Source organism: Hirundo rustica, chromosome 1 (genome assembly GCF_015227805.2).
Source record: "Hirundo rustica isolate bHirRus1 chromosome 1, bHirRus1.pri.v3, whole genome shotgun sequence".
Taxonomy (NCBI): domain Eukaryota; kingdom Metazoa; phylum Chordata; class Aves; order Passeriformes; family Hirundinidae; genus Hirundo; species Hirundo rustica.
Window position 1 is genome coordinate 38252722 of NC_053450.1, and position 25324 is coordinate 38278045.

General features: G+C 38.1%; 1 protein-coding gene across 2 annotated transcripts in view; it reads left to right on the top strand.

The window, feature by feature from the left end:
* Positions 1-25324, top strand: part of TOX (thymocyte selection associated high mobility group box) — a 218314-nt gene that overhangs the window by 185055 nt on the left and 7935 nt on the right. For both annotated transcript variants that reach the window (XM_040084983.2, XM_058423505.1), the window contains exons 6-7: positions 7456-7536; positions 19975-20361. In XM_040084983.2, coding sequence (XP_039940917.1) covers positions 7456-7536; positions 19975-20361 — 468 coding nt within the window. The remainder of the gene's footprint in view (positions 1-7455; positions 7537-19974; positions 20362-25324) is intronic.

A 25324-nucleotide genomic window follows, 5' to 3' on the forward strand; every position in this document is an offset into this window, starting at 1 on the left:
TCAATGTTTATGATGTTTTTACCATTTTCACTATGACCCACAAGCTTCCAGGGGTTTTTATTTTGTCTCTAAAAGTAACCCAGACTGATTTGGACACGAAAAATAACCAAGTGTGTATTATAAGTTTCTCTTTTGAGGATCCACAGGGATGTTTTAGACATAGCAGTATATTATCCACAGCTGGGATGAGCCAGGTAGAGCAGGAGGGGATTTACAAATAAGGTGGCCAGCGCCTCATATCTCCACAGCTTCTCTCATGATGTGAGACACCACAAGTCAGATCAAAGTGGATCCAAGATCAGTGTTTCAAGAGATCTTGACTCCACCTGTCCTCTGGGAACACCCAACCTAGATCCTCCCTCCCAGGGTGTGACGGTGTCCCATCCCTTGACATGACAAATGAGGTCATCCATCCCACGGCTGGAAGAGCCAGCATGTCCCCATTGCAGTGCCATGTATGTGGGGTGCCCAGCGTCAGGATGTCAAACAGTTCAGGGGACTGGCTGCTGAAACAGTTTCAGAAGATGTGTAGACCATGAGGTCGAAGAAGTCAATAGCACTTTTAAAGCAAATGTTCAATTTCTTCCCTTAAATATGCTGATATACTCCCACAGACATTTTTTTAATCTATTTCGTATTCTCCCTTTAGAAATCCTTACTTACTCCGTGCTAATGAAGCAATCTCCAAGTAGTAACTAACACACTTGTAAGGGGATGAGAATGTACCTCCAGTTCAGTAGATAAACAACCACACAAGGTTTAGCCTTGTTTTATTTTTGTAAATGAGAATAGGAAAAGAAGGTACATCGATGTGTGCACACTGCCAAAGTGAATTATAGACGAAATGGATTCTGGAACAGGCATAACAGACAGGAGCCTTACATCTCTCCTCCCACATACCTGCACCAGCAATGTTGTTTTCACCAGTGTTGCATTTTAGGCTTGTCTGGGAGATGCCCTGTTTTTCTTCACAAATTTCTATATTGCAATTGCATCTCTACCCTTTGAAGGTCTAGACAGGGGTGAAGATTTCAAAACAACTCATCCTCATACTGGTGTGTTATCCCTCTCCCTTCCTCTGAAAGCATCTGGGCATAAAGAGCTGGAACACGAATGGACCAATAACAGACACATACTATTGGCAGATATAACTCATGTCTATGTACATATATGTAAATTTATATCTGCAGGTTTTTCTGTAGCCCTGGCTTCAGAACATGGCCAGTCCTTGAAGCCCTTCACTTCTGTTGACTTCAGAGGGGAGAAGTATCAGGCCCTCTGGGAGCACTGAAGTCACAGGGAACATCAGACACCTCCTGCTCACCATCCAGGGTGGATTTCTAACATCCATTTGCAGCGCACAACAAACACGGCTCCTAGAGAAATATTGCACAAGGCCCCTGAGTTATGAAATGTTGACTTTAAATCCACTCCACCTTCTTATTGTACTTGGAAGCAGCTGGGCCAAAAGGACCCTGGATTTAAAATACTGCTGTAGAATGTGCATAAATGATACCCTTAATTTTCAGCTTATTCTTCTTCCCCAACTTTTAGCCATGCATTTGACTTCAATAGGAACATGACTTTTGCATGTCAATTGCATACAAAACTGCATTTAGACCCAGTTATTATACCTCCATCCAGGCTCACATCCTTATTTTTGAAAGAGTACCAGCAGGTAGAAATAATCACCATATATTTAATGTCATTTGTTTTTGTACTCAACTTTCATCCAACATGCTTCTGATAAAGTGTACAGTCCTGTTCCTGTAAGCTGAAAGCATCAAGACTGATGTCAGATTTAGGCCTGGCACAAGTGGCTGCAATTTCCAGTGTTCTCCATGGAGTCTCATTGTTTGTGCTAGAGCTGAATTTGGCCTGTGATCTTCCCCCCACATGCCAGAAAGACAGAATTCTTTCCCCTTAGCCTCTAATATGTCATCAGTATCTTTTCCATGCTCTGCAGTCAAAGAGACTACTGAGCCATACAGCTAGCCCTGGGCCTCTTTGTTACTGTATGTATTTAGAATAAAAATCAAATGGTAACATATTTCAAAGTCCATTAAGCAATTCTGTGGATTTTTTTTTTCTGACTGCTGTGGGAATATCTTTCTCTGTATTTCAGATGAGTGTGTGCAGCTCTAGGTGCCTTTGCTGCAAAATCAGGAGATTAAAACTAGAGATATGTCTCCCACTTGGAAAAAAATACAAGTTTTCTCTATGAGCCGACATATTTAGGGCCAGGAATGACAATCTGAATGTGGAATTTAATTCTGGATTGGAGCCTACTGTATTTTATCAGATGACATTCCTGCAACTGTAGTCCGTGAAAATGACACTCCCATGGGATGTAACGCTGCAGAGACCAAGAATACAAAATCGGTCATGTTGCTTTTTTGATTTACTATTTTTGCATGTACTGTTTTGTGGGGTTTCTGGAACACTTCCACCCAAACAAATGTGGGCACTTTTATATCATTTTAAAAAGACAAATAAGACTTGCTTGCAAGTCTCAGCTCTAAGGAGATATCCACAAGATAAACAGAAAACTTCCCTTTCTTTGTCATCCTCGTACCATCTATTTAGACAAAGCCAGGGAAGCAGCATGTTCATTCCAATTGGCTTTGTCGGCTAGGAGACACAGAGCTTTTGCAGACTTCCATGAAGCACAAATTCTGAAAGTCTCTTTTCCTCCAAAAATTATGAGTCAGTTTAGTTCACTGTCTCCATGTCTAGTGTCATCTCTAGTAACAAAGGGGACTGTAGTCGCAGGCAATAGTTTTCCATTAGCACCTGATAGTCAAAACTGAGGATGTGGTTGCGAACATTTGAGTGCCTGCTTTGGCTCCTGTGATGTCTGGGGGAAAGGAGATCTGTTCCCCTCAGGCAATAAGGGTGCAAGCCACAAGTGACAGGCTAGTAATCCCACTGCCTAGTGTGTTGTGATAGGTTGATAATCCTCCACCAGAAATTTAAGAGTTTCAACTATGTGTATGTATGTGTGTGTGTATATATATATATATACATACATATATATATATATATATATCAGTAATGAACTTCATATTACAGAACACAGAGAAAAGCACAGGACACATAGAGCCTGCCTGAAAGAATTTATGATCCAAAAAGACAAGAACTAAACAGCAGTTAAAATACACAAAGTAAAACATGAGCAGAATTTGGCAGCATAAGGCAAAAGTGCTTAAGTCCTTCTGTGGTTTTAATTTGATGAATCTAGTATTTGTGAGCAGTTGTCCTGTAACTTGCCATCGCTCTCTCTCCAAGTGGAATTTTGGTCCGTTCAGTTTAGGGATGTGCATTGCTGTTAATAAGAAGAGTTCAGTCCGTGCTGTAGGCTGCATTAGCTCTGGTGGCCCACATGCATGGTCAGCCCAAGAAACTTGAGCCAAAGGTTGCTGGTGCAGTGGCCTGGGCGCTGGTACCAGCCTGTGAGAGCCCAAGGCAGTCATTTTTCCTAGTGGCCTAATTCAAATTCTATCTTGTGTATTTATATGCTCAAGGTAGGATTTCATGCTCGCTCCTTTTTACATGCTTTGCTGTAGAGTGTAAGGGAACTTGAAGCTACCTTGGAAGTGCAATTAAACAAGGACCTGTGTGTTATGCTGTCTGCATTTGTGTGTGTGAAGCACAGTAGGAAAATAATGCCAGCAAGTTCCATTTATAGACAAATGTATGCAGTCTTGGTGTTTTGGGGATTCTATAATTTGTTGAAGAGAAAAAGAATAAATTACACTGACCTACTCTGCATATACAAAATGATGTCTTTTTCTGCCAACATTAATTTTTCCATACCTGGGACAATATAGAAAATAAAATACTGTGTAAGGACACAAATATGCTGCTGAATCAGAATGGGCCTTTGCTGCCGGAATGACAACCAGTTGATGTTCAATTATCATGTTAATTGAATTAAAGCAAAGTGGAAATTACCTAATTCCATAACTATATGTTCCTGTCAAGTTACTTATTTAATAATTGTTGCTTGCTTGACAGAGGACAGGAAAATGACCTTATAGGAGATTTCTGAGATGCTATAAATAAAATTAAATATTCCCACTGTATAGTATAGATAAGCAACAGAACAGAACTTTGCTTTACGATACAGGAAAAATGTTAATTGTAGTATTGGATATGATGTGTTTTATAATTTGGCACTGTCTTAAGCATGAAGCTCAAAATACCTTCAGCTATTATCTAGAGCACACTTGAATGATGACACAAGCCTTTTTTCTCCCCAAAAGTGCTGCAAGGATGCAAGTCATATACTTACATCAACACAAAACTATTGAGCCTGAGGGCTAAAAAATTTTCACAGCTGCAGAAAAAAAAAAAAATTAAAAAAACAGTTTGAGAGGAGCAGCTGACTTGTTCATACCTTTTGAGGTACTGCTGTAAATGCTGAAGATACTCCCCACTTACCCTGCCTTCATCAGCCCCCAGCAGAAGTCCAGTCCAGCACAAAGCCAGTGAATTGGTACCGCTGCAAGGCCACATTCATTTGCCTTCAGAGAAAAATACTGACAGCCAGACCAGACCTTTTGGCTATTTATGTTACCAAGTGTTTACTCCCCAGACAAGCAGAACTTACCCTCATTTTTGGTCTAGGCTGTGACCAATCAATTTCCAAAACTAGCAGGAGGATCATCAGCCTACTTGTATGCTAACCTAAGCAGTGGGCACCTTCAGAAGAACATAGACATGAGTGAGAGCTCAACCTGTTGTCCTCAGAGGACATTCCAATACTTTTCCAGGGACAAAGTGGAGTGAGCTGATCACCTTCCAGACAAGCCAGCCTGCAGGGGCCATTCTTGCCAATGCAGAAATCAAAGCAGGATGGGGTCATCTAAAACTTTTTTCCCACCCAGTAAGGATTTTTTTACTATGATGACCTCCTGTTAAATCGTTAAATTTTCTAGTGCCAGGGAAGACATGGTGTTCATGTGATTATTATTCATTCACCAAAAGATTGAAGAGGTCAAGGCAGTGTGTACACTGAACATGGTAGATGTGTAGGTAGGACATAATTAAATAACAATGGTCTGATGATGTTTCTGTGAAGTAGTGATGTTTTAGATGGAGATTTGCGGAATTGTTGTTCGCTTCACATTATTGAGTTAACCTTGTGCAATATGACTATTTGCAGGAAAAGTCAGGTCCCAGAAGTCTCTTTCAATTATGCTGTGACTGTAAGAGCACAGCAGGAGTGTCTATTTTCTCTATTTGTGTAATGCAAAATAAAACTCAATGTGAAAGCAGTAGATACATGATCTTTTGAAGAACATTATTCTGTGTAAAATTCTTTGTTCAGCTCTGTTTTTTAAGTTGGATGTTAGAGTTATGCAGAGGCATTGCAATATACAAAACAGTTTAACTTAGTCTTTGTTCTGTAGGTCAAGCTGAATGCATTCTAGCATCTAGGAACAGAATGCTGACTAATTTTTTATTTGTTTTCAAAACAAATAGTAATTCCCCTAATAATCACAAATGATCACAACTTAAGAAGCAAATTGCTACCTTTTTATTTTTATTTGCAGAACAATAGAAGATCAAGCAACACTACATATTTATCTTCATCTGGAGAAATTACAAGGGTGCAAAGATACAGTTGCACAGCTAAAACCAATCTTTTCCCCTCTCTGTCTTTATATTTACAATTTTAGAAGCCTAAGGCTTTTCTGTTTTCCATTATGATCTTTTGCTTCCCTGGGAAGCAAAATCTTTAATCCTTTTAGGCAGCCTCTGAGTTTTGCCAGCCTGTAACTGAGGTTTGTTCTGTATCTGAAAGCAAAGTGTTAGTGAAACAAAAAATTGTTTCACGAGTACATTCTTTATAAGAACAGTGCTGTACTGGATCCTTCCAACCTGACATTACTACTCTTCCTTTGTAGTCTGCAATTGTATTGTCCTCTGTGTGTACACTCTGTGCTGCCAGGTCCTCTCCATTACAGGACTGCTGGCTTTACTGAAGCATTGGAAGATCAAAAGAGAACACTTTAAAGTTTCATAAAGTTTATCTTTCTGGGGAGGAGATGTTCATGTGTGCTTTTAGCTGTGGAATTCAGAAGAACACCCCAAAACTGTTCTCCTAAATAGCTTTACCTGTCTTTTAGCTTTGAATCAATAGCCCAGTTAACAAGGAAGTGAGGAATGGGAGGGGGAAGGTGGACAGTCTCTACTTTCCTCATGGAGGCTTTCCACAGGTGCCCAGGTTGTGCATTTGGCAGGAGAAGTGAACTACAGAGACACAAAGCTGCAGTTTCATATTGTTCAATAGTATGAAACCCAAATGCCCGTCCACATGTGGATTAACCTCTGGCACGTGACTTAAAGTCGTGAATTCTTTTTTTTTTTCTGCCTCACTTTTTTTCTTTATTTTTCTGCCTCACTTTTAAGCATTTAGGTTTTTTTGTTGTTTTTTTTTTTTACTTTTCCTTTCAACAAGAGAGATGAGGAGTCAGTCCTGCTTAGTTACATGAAGACCAGATGCATGCATGACTCCTAAATCTACCCCAGCAGGAAAAGACCCAAAACATGAAGTAGTGAGAAACTCATGACAATATTTGAAAACAGAAATGTTGAGTTGTTCCTAAATCTGTCACTGACACGGCTAACAGCAAGTCATTAGCTAGGCTCCATGGGTCAGAAGCTGGTTCACCTCCTGAGAGCTTTCAGCCCTAAATATCTACACATGCTTTTCTAACATCATGTTACTGTAGTGCTATGAGGTCCTGCCTAACCCTGCAGATAGTCTTTGATCTTGGAATCTGGGCAAAAAATTGAAGTGATTTTCCAAGGTCTTTAATCTATTATGAGATTGTGCACATGCCACATTTAAAATAATTTGGTGAGTTGAGAGAAATGTGCAAAAATAGATCCATGCTTCTGAGAAGTTAATTATACCAATATGGGATCAAGACTGGAATAATGACTAACATTTATTATCCTTAGTGGCTCCATGGGCCTCTTTGACTGCCCCCAACAGTTCACCCAGGGAAGAGAAAAATTCTCTTGGCTAATCTGTGGTTCTGTCATCTCCTCCTTCATTCAGCTCAAACATCTTTCTGCAAATTCTCATCTTCCCCACAGGGTTTTAACTGGTCCTACAAGTGTAAGCCAATGGAGAGGGTCACACCTACCTTCCCCCATCCCCAAAGGTCTCATTTGAAAGTACACCCCACACTTTGAGCAATTAAACCTGAGATGCTATGAGGGATATTGTTTTTTTCAGTACTGCTGTTTAGTTAAATGGCATTTCACAGTTGGAACAATATTTTCTTTAAAATATTTGATGTTTATTATTTTACTCCTTAAGCAATATGAGGAGGAAAGGCTGTTTACTTAGAAAGACATTATGAAAATGCATGAGACACAGCAGTGATATATAAAAACAAAACCAGATTCATTTACCAATGTGCCACTCTTTGTTTTTAGGTATACAAAAAGAAAACCGAAGCTGCCAAGAAGGAGTATCTGAAGCAGTTAGCTGCCTACAGAGCAAGCCTTGTATCCAAGGTAACACATAATATATATACATACACACATATATATAGTGACATATTGCAAACCATTTTCAGCTGAGCACCACAGTATTTAGTGCAAATAGCCTTGTTTGTTATCACCTTAAACTTGCGGTTAAGTTGCAAATGCTCAATAAACACAGTCATCTGTCCACGTAAAGATATCCTTTCCCTCCCGGTCATCAAGACATCACTTCAGTTTGGGAGTAACACACCAGTTCAACAGGGGAAGGAGGTAGTGGTAAACAGACCACCATGTAAAAAACATGCCAGGCAGCCACCTATAGGGGAAAAAAATATATATATCACACACAAAATGCCTGGGTTTGATTTTGCGGGGTTTTTTTAGTACTGCTTTTTACCTTGCAATCACAAAACAGAATTAGTCAAGCTCAGATGATGTTGCAGATTTTCATAGGAAATGTGAATTTCCATTTTACATCCAGCAAGCCGTTGTGAGCACAGCATAGGTCACCACTAAGACAATGGCGGAACGTTCTTTGCTGGAACGCACCAAATAAACTGCCAGTAGCAATTTTCTGAATAGATTTATTCAAACATTCTCAGTGCCCATAATTTTGCAGTAGACTCTTTAGAATTTGTAATAGACTTTTAAATATGCAGAAGAATGTGAAATTACTGTACCGTATCAATGTGAAAAACCCAATGAGCGACTTCAGAATCATACCAGTTAAAACCACTTGTTTTGGGTCTGTCAAAACAAATTTAGATATATTTTGTTCTTACTTAAATAAAATCAGTTTCAGAGGTAAAGAGCACAGTATGAAGGACATGAGAAGAACTTCTTGGTTAGTTTCAAAATATTTCTGGGACCCTGCACACAATACTACTCTGTATACTATATCAATTTTTCCGGGGGTTTGCTGTATGATTAGCCATGCAAGGACTTTTTCATGCATGTTTCTGCATTATCTCTGTATTTGGTCAGTGTTTGTTCTGAATTTAAAAGCATGAAATATGGGTGTCACCTAATTAATTTTTGGGGGTTGTGTCCTGTAACTTTCCATTTTAAAGCTGCCGTTATAAGTACTCCTGCATTTAGTTAAATTACTTTACAGTATACCTTTCATTTCTGTATTAGGACTGTTTGGTTCCAGAAATAATCATTGCCTTCAGAAAGAGTACCATGTGAACACAAGAAATCTTTTTGAAATAGCTTGCTTATTGGCAAAAAAATAGGTCATAAAAGCTCTAAATATCCCAAGTTTTAACCCAGCTTTTCAGTTGAGAAGATAACTTGGCTATCATTATTCAGCACATCGTGGACTATTTATGTAACACTCTGTGTGGCTTAATTTTGAAATGCACAATATAAAAAATGAGATTTTTTTTTTTTTAAGATAAAAAAGTATATTATGGCATGTTTTGAAGTTCATTCTTTAGAAAAAAAATTGGAAGACTGTAGATCAGTTCAGTGCATGAGTCCATTTCTGCAAATATTCAAACTTGTTGTTAGTCAGAAAAGCACTGAAGCATTTTCTTAACTTTTAAGCAATTATTTAAATTCTGCCCATAATGCAATGTTTTCCTCTAGTGTGGAAAGTATAAAAATATAAACTTAATGAAGCTGAGTACTGATTGCTTATTCCCATGAACACACTCAATGAATCTAACAGAGCTGGCATGTTACTAAAGCAAGTCCATTTTGGAATAAGGATGTAAAATAACCATTTGTAATATAATAGCAGTATATTCTACATTATCATTATTAAATATTTATATGGCACCAGAAGAGTTGTAGTTCTTTAGACAAGCCTGTAAGCATGAGAAAAAATATATAATACATAATTAAGATTATTTGGAGTCAATGTGGTCTTTTATGTCCATGTTGTTTCATTACCATCCATAAAAAACTATTTTTAGATTATGTTATTAAGATTCCAAGACCTCATTATCAAAAGTTTAGACATGCCAAAATTAACAGATTTTTCCAAAAATTCTTTATTACCATATTAATAATTTCCACACATATATATATTCATGCTTGGTACCTCACTCTGTGGTACCTCACATTTATAATCAGGTGTTCACCCTGAATCCTCCTGAGTTATATTTACTGCATGTTGTTTAACCTTGCTGGTTTATAGAATTTTCTGTACTGCTCCTCCCAACAGTGCTTTGGTGTAAAGAAATTCTCACTAATACTTGGGAGCAGGAAGTTTATATTGTCCATATTTTCAAACACAATTAAATCATTGTGAAATCCTGTTCTCAGTAATTTTGTGTGTTTTCCTTGGAACATCTCTTTCCAAAACATTTGAACTATATTAAGCCCTTCATATTCATAGCAGAGCTCCAATGACTTCAAGGTGGCAGCTATGAGGTGCTCAGTTGTGCTTCATATCCCATCAGGACATGCTTTTGCTATCCAAATGTTATCCAGTTCTCAAACTTTCTTTCATACTCCCTCCTAGAGGTCTCTGTCTGCAGGAAGAGGCAGGCACAAATAGGCAAGGGTTCTGCTCAGGTCCCCTCTGTCCAGCTCAGCAGGTACCTTACACCTCCCAGAGCAGCTGCTTTTCCCTTTCCTATCTTTTTGACACTGATTCTGCTACCTTTTTCATTAAGTATTACTAGTTTTTAAACTAGTGAGCATATGAGAGTCTTTGTATATGTTTTTCTGCATTAATTTGCAAGTCTTCTCTTTTCTGAAAAGCAAGGACTGGACGTATGCCATGTTCTACCTCAGTGGTCCAGACATGGAATTGAATTCATGGCACCCATCTTGGCCATTTGAGATTCTGGAACAGTCAAAGTAGAAGGGTAGAACTCCTACTGATGGGACACTTCCTAGCCTCTGCCTGACAGCAGAATAATGAAATTCAGACACACTGGCGTTCTTCCCAAGCTCTGGGGTGGAAGTGGAGCATCAGGTGGAGAGAGTGGCCTTCCCCTGTGACACTCAGCTCCTTGCCCCTTCTTTCCTCCCCTCCCCTCCCCGTTCCTTGTTTAGAAAGCTGAGCAGTTCTGTTTGACACACACACGCACACACACACACACACAGAGGTCACACACACCTGTAGTGTGTATCGAATCAGACTGTTATTTGACAAAATCATAACTGAAAAGAGTGGAAGTGTCACCAGCAACTCTGCTGGTAATAGGATTGCCAGCCCATCTCTAGTACACTTTAAAATGCTTTCATGGTGTCCTTATAAGACATGTGTGGCTACCATCCAGTAAATAAGGTAAATATGTGATTGTATAAATATGTCAGTATGCATTAATTCCCATTCCTTTATATTTCCTTTATTTTCTCCTTTTTTATACTGATTGAAATTAATGGGTGTGTTGTTGAGCTTGTTCATGTGTGTAAGAGTGGATAGGTAAAGTAAAAACACATAGCAAAGCATTATATCTTCTACTATGCAGATTGCCATATTGCTTATAGTACTGACTAAGCCTTTGCACTGTAAACAAGTGTCTTTATATTTGCCCATAGTTGCAACTTTTAGTACTATTCAGGTCCAGAAATGCAGTCTCTGGTATCTGGTAATTTGTACAGCATTACATAAAATGCTGTGAATTGCAATTTTACTTTTTCTCATAAAACAAGCACTTTTTCTAGCTTAACCAGCCTTTTTTTCCAGCTGACATTAGAGTTTTTGCTGTATCTTTCAAATATATATATTTAATACAGATATATATGGGTAAATATTAAATACTTTCATACATTGCATATGTTCATCTGTGAATATTTATAAAACAATATATGCATGTTATGTATTCAATGTGCATAATACAGTTGTGGGCTTGTAAGTGATACATATATGTATCTTAATTACATCAGTACAAATGTATCTCTTTCAGTAGTACAAAAAAGATTTCTCTTCCCTGTTTTATTCTTTTTGACCAGATGAATCTTTAATTCTCTCTGTGTAGTGACACAATTTCAAGTTTCATGAAGATACATATTAGTGTCTATGGCTGAAGCTAAAACCTCTCAGCAAGGGGAATATTATTCAGATTCAAAATACTCAAGCATATTTCAAAACTAGGATGTTGTATCTAAGTCAAAGTGGTGTCCTCACTTGACTTTGAAGTGAGCACATTGGACATTTTTCATTTTTGTGGACAGTGCAAATCCTTTGGACATGTAAAATTGCTTCTTGAAACATATGGCAGACTTAGCTTTTCCTAGTCCATCATCTTGCAATTGTGGTTCATAAGAAAACTAAAGGTCATATCTGTAAGACTGACATTGCCTTAATGCCATTAGCACAGCAATTTGTAACCAGAGTTCTGGGGACCCAAAGTATCTGTTACACTGCCTGTGTTGTAATAAAAGTGATCAGCCTAAGGAATTCAAGTCTCTTAAAAATTCAGTGGACATACATCAAGGCATTTCACTTACTTGCAAAAAACAATAAATGCAAAAAAGGACAAAAAAACCCAAAACACAATCAACAAAACAAGTAAACAAGCAAACAAAAACCAAATAAAAACAATAACAACAACAAGGACAAAAGCGAAGCCAAAAAACCCTAAAAACTAAAATGGTAAAATTTGTATTAGTTTACAATTTCATATAGGTATGTGTTGAGAGCACTTGCCTAACATATAAAAAAGCAAAAAGATCAATTCGGTCTCCGTGATCATTCATTTCCCAACTCCTAAATAACTGTGTGTGTGCAGGTGTGCTCTCTGCACAATTTTTTTTCTGTAACTGCATATCTTCATAGCAGCCAAGCTTCAGATGTAGGGGGGCAATGTATCCTGGCTCACTCCTTCCTGAAATAAGCAGCTTCTGGGGTTTAGGACATTTCTTTTGGGAATAAAATTCTTAATATCTCTTGACAAGAGTTAGTGACTGAACTGTCCTCTCTCCTGGTCAGTGCTTTAACAAGTTGGCTATTGAATGCAAGGAGAGCAGTATCCCTTCTGCTGCTGGCAAAGAGGCACCTGCTTCTGAGAACAGCTTTTCCTACATTATATCGAGCCCTAGTCCATGCAGATGTTTTTGGAATTTCCTAAACCAGTTAGGCTGTTCTCAGTGAAAGCGTAAGAGAAAGAATAAATACAAAATACAGTTATGTTTGATGCATGATTTTTTTTTTTGTAGCTATTAAAGTGCTACAAGGCATATGGCAATATTTCCCTTAAAGCAATAACAAAACAATCCCAGAAAGATGACATACATATACATGTTTTACTTTTTTCCATTAGAATAGCTAGATGGAAAAACTACAATGGAAAGCTTCCAAAGCAGGCACTTCATGCTTCTGTGATACTTCATTCTTTCATTATTTCTGGAGCTATTATGATGTAGTCAGAAGTTTTCAAAGAATTGTAAATTAAATCCTTTATGTGCAAATATGTGATGTATCAGAGTATCTGCTAAGTAAACGTGTATTTATAAAACAGTTGTCTAATCTCATCATAACACAAGTCCAAACATATTTTGTCTAGCAAGGAAACCTATGATCTCCTGCAGCTGAAAATAAAGAGCAGACTATATTTAAGTTAGTGCCATGATTTTGATTTGAGGCTAAATCATGTGACACTAGATATTCAGCAGTGCAAAAACTGAGAGATGCTCTCACATAATTTCTGCCAAAAAGTGGCAGAAATGTCTTGATCTTGATAGAAGGCAGATTTTGATTTGAAGAAGAACTGTGTTTGTTTTTGAAGTGAGTTAATAAAACTAGATTTCACTATTAGCCTAGTGCTTCCATTTGGGGAATTAAAACACTTGTATCAAATTAAAGTTGCATATCCTTTATCAGATGTACCCAGGTTACATTCATAAAACATTCATTTTTACTTACATATCCTAAATGAATCCATGACAATCCCCTGTAGATGATGACAAAATGTATATTTAGATTTGAAGATGTTCTTCTGAGCCACCTTGACTAATTATAGATGACAACCCATGGCTTACTCCTTTGTTTCTGAAACATCAAGAATGTGTCAAAAAGCTTTCTGAACTCTCTGGGGTCCCAGATGTTGTTATTGCATTAGGTGACTGGAATTAACAAAATAGGAAACGTCATTTGCTAAGAGCCTCTTGTGACTTAGGTAGGAAGGCAGCTGCACTGCAAATATGCATATGAGTTATCTACTGGAGTGGATAGAGTTAAATCAAAGGAATCTCTATAGGAGCTAAAGAGCTATGCAGAAAGAGAAAGCAGTGCTGGAGAGAAGTCATTCTCTCATAAACAACTTCACAGGGGTATTAGTAAAATGGCTGAGCCCATGCAGGCTAGAAAAAGGGATTCTTCTCAAGGACAGGCTTGGGGTTGGAAGTGACCTAAAATGTCAAAAACATTACAAACAGACAGGATTATGTGAACACAGAAAAGCTGAGAGAAGGAATAAACAATTCAAGATGCTCCTTCCACCAAAGACACAGCAAAGACAGCAGATGCAGACTAAAGCTTAGGTAAGCTTTGTAGGAGCTGCATAGATATGAGCCAATTTCCTTCTCTCTGCCTCTTTAATGTCACAGTACTGAGGATAACTCATTTTTAAGCTGAGTCAGGCCTGCCTAAGTTTGATCACAGCCTGCACAGCCTGGACCATCCTGGTACCCGCTGACATAATCACTGCTGTTTCCTGAATGTAACCTTCACTCTGATCACAGAGTCCAAAAATTGTTGAATTCCTCAGCATTGCTCAAGGACAGACACCAGTCACTAAGTGTGAGCATGGTACCGTCATGGAAAGGGGCAGTGCAGCGACTACGTAGGTTTATGATACATATTCATGTAAAGCCTGAATTAGATTTAGCCGTTTTCCAGGCTCTGAAATACACACATAGTACATGTTCTGGTCTGTAGAGAGAGGATGCCAGACCTCCATTTCTCATTTAAAGAAAAACACCTGTTTCTCATTTAAAATAACCATGTGACACTATTATGGCTTTGTAAAAAAAAAAGTTAAAAATCTGAATTTGGAATATATTGTGTTTGCCCACAAGTAAAGCTGCTAGCACAGTTTGTTGATTGCATATTGGCCACAAGGCTCACTTTGCCCTTGAAGAGATCTCTCAGCATATATTTAAAGGACACATAGGCATCTAGCAGTACCAAGAACTTTTACTGAATGTTCTAAATGTATTTACTGAATATTTTACTACAAAGGAGAGCTTAATTGGTGTTATTAATAAAGAAGTATTTTGATAATATCTCATCTGTAAACAACTGAAATTGTATTGCTCCAACTGAAAGGCTTTGATCATTAATTTTTTAAAATAAATAGAACAAGGAAAAAACCCTTTTTTCTCTGTAAATAGAACATGTCTGGTTTCTTTGAGACAACACTGACTTTTTAGTTTTACATTGCAAGAAGCAATGTTAGTTGAGCACTGCTTACTAGCGTGAAATTATTGTAAAAAAAACCCCTATTTAATTCCCACGTGTTATTCTATAGTAGATAAGAATTCTGAATGTGAATCTTGTAAAAATTATATAAGTTGAAGATGTCCATATACATATTCTGTCAATACATCTATGTAGTCCTACTTGCTGGCAAAATTTCTAACAAAAACTGTATCAACATGTTAACAAAGGAAGTAAGTATAGGTACTTTTCAATTCTAACTATACTTCTTATGGATCAGAGGTCAAAAGTAGTGATCATCAATTTGGAATGATTCTCAGCCTCTGTTAGTCACATCCTACCTGGTTTTCATGAAAAATGAAATGGACATCCAGACATTAATACTTAAATAACAGTAACAGTGGTGGGCTGTAGTCCAAATTATGTTTGAATTAATAATAAATTCTCCTTTAAATTCCGTAGTCTAAGGATCAGGACCTTAGAGTATTGCCTTGTTAAAACATGTCCTTGCTTTTCTTTCAACAACATGGATGTTTATGCTCCAACAGAAATATCTCAAACAGCAGCCAGAAGGCAGACACAATTTAGAAAAAGAATCAATACCCATGTGTAGGTTTCAAGAGCTGTTTGGTTACACAGATACACAGGTGAGAGTTTAAAGAGTGAGTTTTTAAAGTGTTTCAAAGTTTTCAAATTATATCCCAAAGGGAGCTGTGGGGTTGCCAAAATGGCATAATCTAGGTTGTTTTTCTGTAACACAGCAAGATTGAACAGGATATCTTTAAAAAAAAAAAAATTCTCAACCACAGGAGTGAGTCAGATGGGATGAGGGAAATCCCAGTGTCACTTTCCTGTAGGGAACAGGCACGCTCCCTGTGCCTGAGTGCAGTGTGATAAGAATGACCCCTAGTTCCAGGGCAGTTCCCTTCAGAAAAGAAGAGCACAACTAGGTGAGCAATGCTTAACCCCTTATTCCTAATTTACATCTTTATTTTAGCAATAAAGCATAAGGAGTTTTGGAACACAGTAGGGGAATAGAGGTTCATGGGAAAGTTCTCCTTGCACTAGAATTGGAAGGAAAGTCGTGGGTTTGGTGAAAATCATGGAAAGGAACTTGATTCAACACTTTCCAAACTTTTGCAAAATTATCAACCCTGAACACTCTCTCTTAAGAACAGCACTCATCTGTATCATCACACACTTCCTTGAAAATATTTATATAAGTAAAATAATTTTGTGGACCATGGGTCATGTATCACCAGTAATTTTAGTTAATATAACTATGCTCGTTATCATCAGAATTACAGTAGTACTTATTTTGTTCCTTCCCTTCTCCTATTTCTCTTCTTCTTTCACTCTCTTTCTGTTGGAATTTCAAAATGTTCTTCCCTTTTTTTCTTCGTGTTTCAGTAAAACAACAGGAGGGAGTGGGGTGGGAAGTGGATTTGTGTTGTGCCTAAAGGGCAGTCATACTTTCTCTGTACCATTCCATTGCCTTGGCCTACCTACCTTGTCTTCACCTTCTGGGTGGTTTTTTGTTTGTTTGTTTGTTTTGTGTGGGTTTTTTTGTTTGTTTTTTTTTTTCTTCTTTTTTTTTTTTTTTTTTTTTTCCTTTTAATTTAGACGAGTATTTGGTGATGATGTTAGAAGGAGAGTCAGGTCCACAGGAAATCCTTCTCAAAGACTATGAAGAATGTGAAGATTTAGAGTAAGGCTTCAACTTGTTCTCCAGAACAAGTATAAGCCACTCAAGGAACATAAAGTACTGTTATGAAAAACTAACTTGTCACCGTAGTGTATGTTCTCTAACGTACGTGTAAAATACCACGACCTACCATTAACTGAATGTAATATTCTGTCACCCTCTAGTGGTGGGTCTACACCACCATTCTTCAGCTAGTAGTGATGGGAGATGTTCTCGCTGAATGTCTAGTAGAAGAATTTTTAGCATTTAGGAGTTACTAAGCCCCAGTGTTTGGTGGCCTTTGTGTATGGACTTGTAATTTTGGTCTCCACTGCACAGATCTGAATTTTATCCTAGAACTTCGCTCTATAAATTAGTGATGTAAATTGTCTGTGTTGGATTGGGGTAGATTAATTAGAGGTTTGGGAGGACTTTTTAAATTATTTGTGTGCTCTTCTCCTTGGATAAGTCAAGAGAAAATTGGCTGAAATCCAACCTGCAAAGTAGAGAACGTAACTGTACATTTGAAGCCTATATTGTACAGTCAAATCTATTCTTTCTTTATTCAAATGTTTACCCATAATAAATACCCTTGTCTAAGACTGTCTGATGCTGCACTGAACCAGTGCAATGCCCATCCTACTCTGTGAAATCAGCAATTGGGCCCAAAATCATAGTGTGACCTATGTGTTGCACATGCTTCTTGGTGAATTTCACAGCAAAGTGACAACACAAAACCAAAATACTTGACATCACCTATTTTATTAGCTCCAGAAATCCTTACAAAATCTGTGTTTCTGACCTAGCTGCAGAAAAAAGCTGGAAGTGAAATATGCTGGAGAATGGCATTTAATGGGTTAATTCATCAAGATTCCAGTAACTGATGATATTGATGTGTTTTACACTGATATTGGACAATTTGATTTCAGATCACATATAACTTAAAGCATCCTAAGTTACAGCAAAACACTTGCTCTTAAACTGAAGTGTTGTGCTTTTTGCTGGATCAAGAGGTGATGAAACATATAGAAGCTGATTCATAGCTTGACACGACTGAAACCGTCCCTTTTGATCACTTTGCAGAGCTCTTCTCAGAGTTGTAATGTGTGTTATTCATCTCTGACCAGAGACTGTGCGGTTCCTCTTAACATAATTCAGCATTTAAAGTATCAAATTATCTATATGTCTGTAATTTTATCAGTGTGGGCCATGCATTCTCCACTTACGTGTGAACTCAGAATTGTCCAATAATTAGATTGGTGGTTCCCTGTGTCTTTGTTAAAGGGGTATATGGCAACATCTTTGTAGTTACAAATGAAATAGAATGTGTATCAGCATGTCAGCAAAGGCTTTTTGCAGTACTCACCTCACCAGGAGGATTAGTTCAGCCAATCTGCCCTCAGACACTTCAGGAGCAATTATCCCTGCTTGGACCACACAGAGCCTACCAGCTACATCATGGAAAGACAAGCTGTTTCCATGAGGGGACTATGCTCTCAGTAAAACGTCCAAATCTCTCAAGAAGGAACACAGCCTGCACCTCCTGTAATGTGTAATAAGCATGGGACACCCAAGAGGAGTCTCCTGACCTCACTACTAATTAGCAAACCTTCTGAATTGCTGAAATTTCAGCAAACATGCCAGTCGTTGCTTCTACACTCACGAGAGTGTTCTAAAAATACCACCGGGAAGAGAGGGGGAAAATTCTTCCCATGTTTTCATGAACATTAATTCAGTGTTTAAAAAATAATATCCAAATAATGGCAGATTTTTCAGCTACTTTCAGGCTTTTCTGTCTGCATCTGAATCCTGCAAACATGCGCATAATACATACTGCACATGTGTACGCCCACGTGCGAGCAGAGCTAGGAAGATCCGCAGAGACAGAGATTTGCATTAATTTTTTCATATTCATTTAATTTTTCCTCATTTACTGGAGAAAACAAGGGAGTTTTTGCTAATGGAACTGCAGTTATACATAGGGAAAAGGAAGTTATCATTCTCATCTTCATCATCGCATCTAATGAAGCAATTTCAGTAACGCTCGTGTCAACGGATTGTTAGTGATGGTGCATCCTTCAGACAGAATTCAAATAGACTTCATTGACCCTGGAGTGCTGAGAGTAATGTGAAACTTACTCTGACTTGTAAACTGAGCAAACATGACACGGAGATCACAGAATAAGGGCGTGTATGCATCTTTCAGCCTTGTTTTGCCAAAGTGACTTTCTCCAGAGGGATATTTCTGCCATTTTTTTCCAGCATGTTTCACCTTTCACTGACTATTAATCCCAGTATGACAACTTCAAATTATGATTCCCACCTATAAGCATATGTGAGTTAATTCTTAATTTATTTTTTTTTTTCATCATTTATTTGAGCACACAGTTAGCACTCCGGATATCTAAGAAAATAAATGTATTAGGAACAATTGAGCGAATTGAGTTTAATCAAACGTAGCAAGTCATAAATATTAGAACAAAAAGTATTATTAAAATTCATATTCGTTAATGGAGAGGTTTTATTATCAGTAACTTTAAGAAATCAGGCCAGACCATAATATTTCTGAAAACTGTGCAGTGTCTCATATTCTATGCAGTATTTTTCTAGCTTTAGACTAAAGATAACTTCCCTATATCTAATGCAGGCTAACATTTATATAGCCATAAGTTTTAAAGAGAATTTTCAGAGCCTTATGAATTGGATTAATAAAGCATGTTTTGCTAAAAGAGAAATTATTCAGAGTATTCCTATTTCTCTTAAGGCATGTAATATGTTTCTTGGCGTGGATTGCATTCCAACACAAAATATTTCAAAATAAAGGCACTGGCACAGCAACTAGTGTATTTGTTCCATGCAGCAGAGCAGCTGAGGATAGGGTTTAGCCTCTTCATCACATTAACTAACTGATAAATAACTATTAGCAATATCATTGTATATGGTAAAAGACCCTAAAAATCTTATCCATGGTTTGCAGATGGGAAAACAAGACGTCAAAAATCACTACAGAGTTTTGCTCTAACCCACCTTCCTAATTCTCCTTTCAACTAGGCCATGAAATCTGAGGACAATAATACTGGCTGTTTATGTGAAAAAATGTGTCAGGCTTGGTTGTCTTGGTTGTGTAAGGTATTGGATTAGTGATGGCAGTTCCAAATTTGGAAAAAGAAAATGCCAGGCTAGACCAGGAAACAAAGGACTCAAATTACCTTTTTTTTTTTTGTTTTGTTTGTTTGTTTGTTTGTTTTTTACAATGTTGAAGGCAAAAGTGTAAGGTTAAAGGGATGTTATTTTTCTAGACTAATAACCAAACTCCATTTCAAGGAAAATTTGATGGTGCAGATAAATGCTTGCCTATGGTGTGGCTCTTAAACGGACTTCAGGGGGTAGAACAGTTGTATTTGGTAGCTTCTAAGTATTTTCTGATTTTTGTTTTCCCCAACAGAGCTACAGCGAACCTGTCGATGTTAAAGCCTCCCCACAACCTCAGATGATGAATTCGAAGCAGTCAGTGTTTCATGGGCCTGCCCAGGCTCACTCCGCACTGTACCTCAGTTCCCACTACCACCAACAACCCGGAATGAATCCTCACCTCACTGCCATGCATGCCAATATCCCCAGGAACATAGCGCCCAAGCCCAACAACCAAATGCCAGTGACTGTTTCCATAGCAAACATGGCTGTGTCCCCGCCGCCACCTCTTCAGATCAGCCCTCCTCTGCACCAGCATCTCAACATCCAGCAGCACCAGCCCATCCCAATGCAGCAGTCCATGGGAAACCAGCTACCAATGCAGGTCCAGTCTGCTTTACACTCACCTACAATGCAGCAAGTAAGTTGGAGCTTTTCAGTTCTCTGCAGAATTATTTCATTTTTGGGGAGGGTGGGGGGAGGGAAGTCATCCAGAAGCTGGCATAGTGAGAGAGATTTAGATTACCTTTTAATTTTGCAGGTTCCAAAACCATGATAGTATAGGCCTAATCTTTCAAGGGCAAGAACAAATGAATGAGTTTAACTAGATGATTGAAAACTGCAGTAGAAGTGTTTGTGCTCGTCACTATGTCCATCGTTGTCCACAGATTCATCTGCAAATCTGTGAATTGCCCTGAAATAGTGAAATGCAAAGCTTTCAGGAGCCACACTTCGCAAACAAACGGCAGGCATGTCTAGAAAAAGACAGGATTGTAGCTTATGCTGTTATGCTTGTGCTGACTGTGATGTGGAACTGCCAGAAGAAACATAAAGCAACCCAGGTTGTGTTGAGCATGCTAGATTAAGTGAACAGGAGTGTGTTACATTATGCCACACCCATAACTTCATTTTGCCAAATAGATATACCTTCTTTTTACTGGAAATAAATGAGCTGTGTCCACCATCCCAATATGGGGCTCTTTTGTTTGTTTGTTTGTTTTTCCCTACTCTGAATGTTTTAGATAGTTGATTCCCAATATATTTCCGATGAGTTCTGAGTTAATGCAGACCATCCATGGTATTCGAGGCTTACAGAGGAATATAAAGAGAGCAGATAAACTCTTGATTTCATGAGAGAAACTTTCCTTTTGTATTGTGTGAGATCTGACTATCAATAATAATATCTTGCTTTGCAAAGTGGCATTAAATGAAAATTTTTGGAATGGAATTGCAAGAATCTACAAAATTTGTGGACAAAAAACTTGTCAGTACCAGCTGATAATACAAAGTCAGGAACTTGCTCCATGTCTTAAATTTCTCTAAAAATTCACCTTTGCTAACAAGGCATTTGCTTTCCAAGACAGAAACATTTCATCTCAGGATTTGTCTTTGGAGTTGGGAATACTTGAACACAAACCATAGCTTCTTGCTGGGAGAGCAGTTTAACAGGGGGAGAAATTTTCTGAAGCAGAAAATAACCCCAAAAGTGTTGAAAGCAATCTGGACTGATAAACTTAGTTGTTCAGAAGATAAATCACGGAATACTCAGGATGATTTGGTTTATCCAGAGACTTTGATCTTAGTCTCACGAGTGATTTAGAGTAGTCAAGAAGGAAAACTTATAAAGTGCTCACAACTTTTTCCTAGTCCAGTTAATTTTTCACTATCAGAGAAAACAGACTCAACAGACTTATGACCACAGATATGTGGAGTCATGTATCTATGGAGGTTTTCCTGAAGTTAGTGTGAGTGTTCCAGGAGAGCCATGCTCAAGCCTCAGAGAAACTCAGGAGTTGACCCCAAGCCTGGGTAGCTGGAATTAACAAGAGGAAGTCTTAGGTGGGTGAGGTAGGAGGGTCTGTCTGGAGATCCTAAGCCTGGAGGAATCCTGGTTGAACCTGAAGACTCAGAGCATAGAGAGACAAAGCAATACTTTTACCAAACATGAAAAATTACATCTGTGACAGCAACCTGTTGAGAATCTATAGCTATGTTTCAACAAGTTTTTATCACACAGTGAGTCAGTCTTCCAAGTTCAGATTGTTTGCCAGCTTCAGTGTCACTTGGATATTACTTGTCCACTTGTCCACTTTTCCAGAATCATTAAGCATAATTTCCTGAACAGATTTTAAAGTTTGTCTCTATTTAGTGAATTAATAGTACAGTTGGGGCTAGGAAGAGATGTCATGCAGATGTTAGATACTTACATATTTATATATAAAACATCATTTTGGTATGAATAAACACTTAGGCATTACTCTAAACTCTCCACCAAAGAAAAGGTAATGTACTGTGAATCTGCTAATATTTTATTTTGCCAAGTTGCAAGCTTGTAGCATAAGGTGTGTGCATCCATGGTTTGAAAGTACTTTCAGTCATCTGTGAGGTATGTGGCATACAGTTGACTTGTTTTGAACTTACGAAAAAATACAGGACACTTGGTTGTAGAAAACAGGTCTCTAGAAGTCAGAATGTAGACCTTTATCATGATGAGTCTTTTTATTAACTAAAGACAAGTACAGTTAAGTAAAAAATGCTCTGTGTGTTCCTGTTAAACTCACAAAACTTTAGGTTGAATGCTTTTTACCAGCTCATAGTCTTTAGTCAGAAAGGCTGAGACTTTTAATGAAGATACCATGGTGAGATATTTCTGTCTCACTCAAGGTGCTTGTTACTTGTTGAAATGCTGCACTGCCAATCTACATGTCTCTTTAAGCACTATGTAATATCTACAAGCCAATTTATATTTCTTACACTCCTGCTTTTGGTTTACAGTAATGCTGCTTTTGAGCTCTGGAAAATCTATATCATTTCACTTTAGAATATTTGGGGTTGTTTTAGCATACAACAGCTCAAAGAGTTTGTGAATTGAATTTAAATATAGCAAAATACATACATATTACATTATAGGGCTAGAGGTGTACTAACAACACCATGATTTGCCACCAGGTCTGTGGTATCCTGCTCAGTTTCTTAGGTATGACCCTTTTTAGCCAAGAAATTATAGAAAACACAACACCAGGATTTCATACTGTGTTAGAATATAGAAGACAGGTTGGTCACCAGGAGGCAAATAGCAAAAAGTCAAGAGACTACAACCTGAAAGTAAGGGTTGCTTTATGACTCAATTGTCAAAGGACTCTGCTTTCCCTTCTGCTTGAAATAGAGCACTGTGCTGATCACTGAGCTTGTTAAAGAGGAAGAGATGCACTGGGAGAAAAAAGAAGCTCTCCCAGCAGGTCAGAGTCAACAGCAGTAAGGGGAAAGAGGAGGCACCACACTGTCTGTCTGGCCTACAGTGAGGAGGGATGGGGATGTCTGGATGTGATGTTCAATCCCAAACAGCACTGTGTAGAACACTCTCCTGCATAAAAAGACAGCCAAGAAGAATGGGAGACTATGAATTCTGATAAAGCAGAGCAATAGTTGCCTTTAAGTCAACTTTTTTTCACTTCCTCTTCCCTCAACCCTCTCTGAAGACTCAATGAAAGCAGCAAGAACAGAAACCAGTTAACATCCCTAAAGAGTGACTTGCAACAGCAGTAATTTTCCTCTTTGGAAGCCTCAGCACTACTCATATTAAACAGACGAATACACTGTAAGAACAAAAGAGGCAAACTTTGTCATGTCACATTGCAGCATTGAGCTTAATAGGCAAGAGAAGAGTACATCTGCCAACAGATTCTGCTGCAGGTGTTGGCATGCTCACCTGGCTGGGCACCTTCTTTGCAGACTGTGCTGGAGGCATATTAGAAGCAGAAATCATCAACTGTAGCTTCTCTCTTTTTTTTTTTTTTTTTTTTCCCCCAAACATGCCTCTTTGAAATAGTGAGACACTCAACAGTAGCAGGCTTTGCGAAGCTCTGCTCTCAACAGATCCCCTACTTGAACTCTGGCTCTGTGACTTTTGGTCAGTCATTTTCTCCAGGAAAAGGAGGATAGTTTCATATCAAAGACCATCTTGTAGTATGTCTGAAGGACTGCCAACTCCAAGAAAAACCATATTGGGATCCAGATTTCAGTCCTGGCAGGCAGGAACACAGTTGTCCAAAAACTATTGTGCGTGAAATTTACAAACTCTTCTATGCAAACTTTTAGGAGGGACTGATAAGAAGTGCTGACCTGGCGAAAGAGTTTTGTTCCCACTGCTTCCAGGACAATGAGCTGATCTTCATCAGCTCTACAGGGAACAGCATGTTCTTCTCCATATCCAGCACTCCTTCACTACATGTGTGCAGCTGCCAAATTAAGAGTGACTGCCAGCTGGAGAAGGGCAGTCTCCGTTGAGGATCCACAAAAACTGCAGAACATCAAGAAAATCAGAAGTGTTGGTAGCCAACACTTGATTTTTAAAATCAATTAACTCTGTGGAGTATGCAGCTGATGCAATGCATCCAAATTGTTCTGAAATGCAATGTAAAATTTTGGTATTAGCATTTTGGTCATATGCCTAGCATTCGTAATTATTTTTTCATTTTTTTTAAACAATCTTCTCTATTTTGAGTTATCTAAATTGTAACTTCTTGGAAGTAGATTATTTTTTCTTTTTTCTCTTCTGTTCCAACAGCTAATGAATAAATTAAAAAAGGGTCACTACTGCAAACCTTTGGGGTGCTTGTTTACAGAAATAATCCTTTAAACTATTAAAAAATTACCATTAGTTCTATTCTCATACTTAGATTTAAACTAGATCCTGATTCTTATTTTCTTTAGCTCCTAATTCTGAAATTCATTATACTTTTTCTTAAATATCATTAACAGGAGCCGTGTTAAAGTTTTACTTTCCAAAGTTAAAATTCACTCTGCCGTAGTTTCTCTTTTATCCACCTTTGACACATAGGAAGACTCACAGTAGATTTGAAGAGTGTGATTTTTCTTTCATTAAATGCTCATATGAGCATCTTATCACTATATATATATAATTTTTTTTTTTTTAACTAATACAAAGTTGCTTTTCTCCAGTCTTTTTCTTAGGTTTGACATGATGTTTAATTTTTACTCAGTTGAAGCTGCAGCCTGTTTTCATTTGCAAGGTCATTCTTTCCTTTCTCTACTCACACGGACATTTGTGCCTCTTTCTGAGCGTAGCCCACTATCCAGCCTGTTCACGGTGCTCTTTGGTGTGAAGAGTGATGAGACAGGATTCACTCCCTCCTTAATGCACTCAGATCTTCTTAAGGAACCCTTTTAAGTAGCCCTGCTGGAAGCATCACCTTCCCTGATCAAAATCCTTCACCAAGCATTGCTTGGGATGGAGAGTCCCATGTCCATCTCTGTCCCATTTCAGTTGACAGGTAGAGGAAGCAAAACTAGATTCTTAATGTCCAGTAACCATGGCTGTGAGTATATATGCATAACAAAGCACCAGAAGATTAATATATGCC